The 2,087-nt window shown below is 36.6% G+C and overlaps 1 protein-coding gene across 1 annotated transcript; it reads right to left on the bottom strand.

The window, feature by feature from the left end:
- Positions 1-314: 314 nt before the first annotated feature.
- LOC102682928 (leucine-rich repeat-containing protein 4-like) lies at positions 315-1,343 on the bottom strand. Its single transcript, XM_006636732.1, has one exon. The coding sequence runs from the start codon at positions 1,341-1,343 to the stop codon at positions 315-317; it is 1,029 nt and encodes a 342-aa protein (XP_006636795.1).
- Positions 1,344-2,087: the final 744 nt, after the last annotated feature.

Raw genomic sequence — 2,087 nt, 5'->3', positions numbered from 1 at the left:
AAAACCCTTAACAAAAATCGCCATTCCTTTTTTTTTTCAGCGCATTTTCATGCACCACAGCACACATACAGTTGTGAGAAAAAGTTTGTGAACCCTTTGGAATTATCTGAATTTCTGCATGAATGGCTCCTAAAATGTGATCTGATCTTCATCTTCTGATCTTCAGTTATAGTAATTAATAAAGACAGTCTTATTTAACAAACAACACACACAATTCATGCAAAAATCCATATAATTCCTAAGGGTTCACAAACTTTTTCTCACAACTGTAACTGTAAGTGAGAAAGTTATAGTTTCTGTGTCACCAGGGCTGGCTAGTTCTGAGAATCATAGCTGATGTCACTATCTTCACTCCAATGCTTGCCAGTATGTTTCTTCCTTTTCCTTTCTGCCATTACAATGGCTGCCACCACAGTGATTAGAACAGTGAAGGTGATGATCAGGACTGTTACTGTCTCCCCGATGCATAGCTCATTGTCTACTTCTACAAGCCTGTAGCCATTAAGCTCACGTGGCTCTTTGCACGTCAAGTTGAAGTAATCATCCAAAAAGAGCTTCTGCACACTACGTAGTTTCCTGAAGATGCGCTGGAGATCACAGTCACAGTGCCAGTGGTTGCCTGCCAATAAAATGTGAGTCCCAAAGGTATGAATGCTGAGGAAAGCCTTGACCTTGACAGTCTTCAAATTGTTATGGACTAAGTTTAGTATGACTAAGCTGTTTAAGGGTGTGAAAACATTAAGTTCAGTTGAATTGATTGCATTTCCTTCCAGGATGAGAACCTCCAGTGATTTTAACATGGAAAAAATGCCATTGTTAAGGGTTATCAGCTTGTTCTCCCCAAGGTGTAGCTTCCTGAGACAGGTCATGCGACTAAAGGCTCTGTTCTCAATGAAGCTAATGCTGTTGTTGTTCAAGTAGAGCTTCTGCAGGTTGTCCAGCTGTTGAAGGCTCCTGCTGCCTAAGGACCTCAGCTTATTTTCTGACAGATGTAGCTCCCTCAGGGAACCCAGGCCAGTGGAAAATCCACTAGTAATAATGGAGATCTTGTTGCGGCTGAGATCCAATCTCTGGAGACTTTCAAGGCAAGAAAAAGCACCATCCCCAACGAAATCGATGTTGTTGTCATTAATTAACAGCACCTTCAGCTTCCAAAGGGATCTGAAAGCCCCCCTAGAAATTACTGTGAGATTGTTTTTGGATAGATCAAAGTACTCTGCGAATAAAGGAATATCACGAGGAATGTAGTTATAAGCAGCACGGGAGCAGTTCACAAATTTAAATTCCTCCCAACAGTTGCACCTTTTTTCACATGGTGATTGAGCCACAGACTTGGAATACATGATACCAAATTGAAAGAGAAAACAAAAATAGAAGGTCATATTTGGTTCCTCGGGTTTGACCTTGTAAAACAAACAAAACAACATTTATTTTAAGTTAATAAAAAAGGCATTAAAATCCTTATTTTCTAACCATAACCCAAATCCCATGCATCTAGACAGATACATTGTAGAAAAATAATTTTATTTTAATGGTTCTACTTTCATTCTAAATTCAAATCAGTGTTAATTAAGTTGTCATTACTGGTACCTATGTATAGGCCACTGTTATCTAAATGCTGTTCAATTTAACCATGAAAACATAACCACAGCACAGAGTTTTGTTTAAAATACAAATAAAACACCAAGTATTAATAAAAGGCAAATTGCAACAGTAAGGTTTTGTGTAGTTTTACTTTAATGCTAATGATCATGGAAACTATGATACATAGTACATTTGTTCAGTAATGAGATAGAAAAACATAAATGCAATTTTAAGTGGAAGAAAAAGTAACAAATATATTACAATGACAATGAGTAGGAAAAGTTAACTTTATTACATATCATATGTAATACCAAAAATCAAACCTTAGAACCTGCACTGTGTTCAGGAAGGACACAAAATGATTTAGATATATTGCTTTTTGCATAGAAAAGTAATGAAGAACTTTTAAAAATAGTTTTTCTCTAAAACAGGAGCTTATGAAAAAATCTTACCTTAAGGGAAATTTGGTAACTTCTTTTCTCTTTTGGTATCTTTCAACAAAG

The sequence above is a fragment of the Lepisosteus oculatus genome, chromosome 12, assembly GCF_040954835.1.
Source record: "Lepisosteus oculatus isolate fLepOcu1 chromosome 12, fLepOcu1.hap2, whole genome shotgun sequence".
Classification (NCBI taxonomy): Eukaryota; Metazoa; Chordata; class Actinopteri; order Semionotiformes; family Lepisosteidae; genus Lepisosteus; species Lepisosteus oculatus.
This window is presented reverse-complemented; position numbering and strand designations above follow the sequence as displayed.

Bases quoted from the DNA above. Each gene is read 5' to 3' on its own strand.
- LOC102682928 (XM_006636732.1), bottom strand. From the start codon at position 1,343: ATGTATTCCAAGTCTGTGGCTCAATCACCATGTGAAAAAAGGTGCAAC.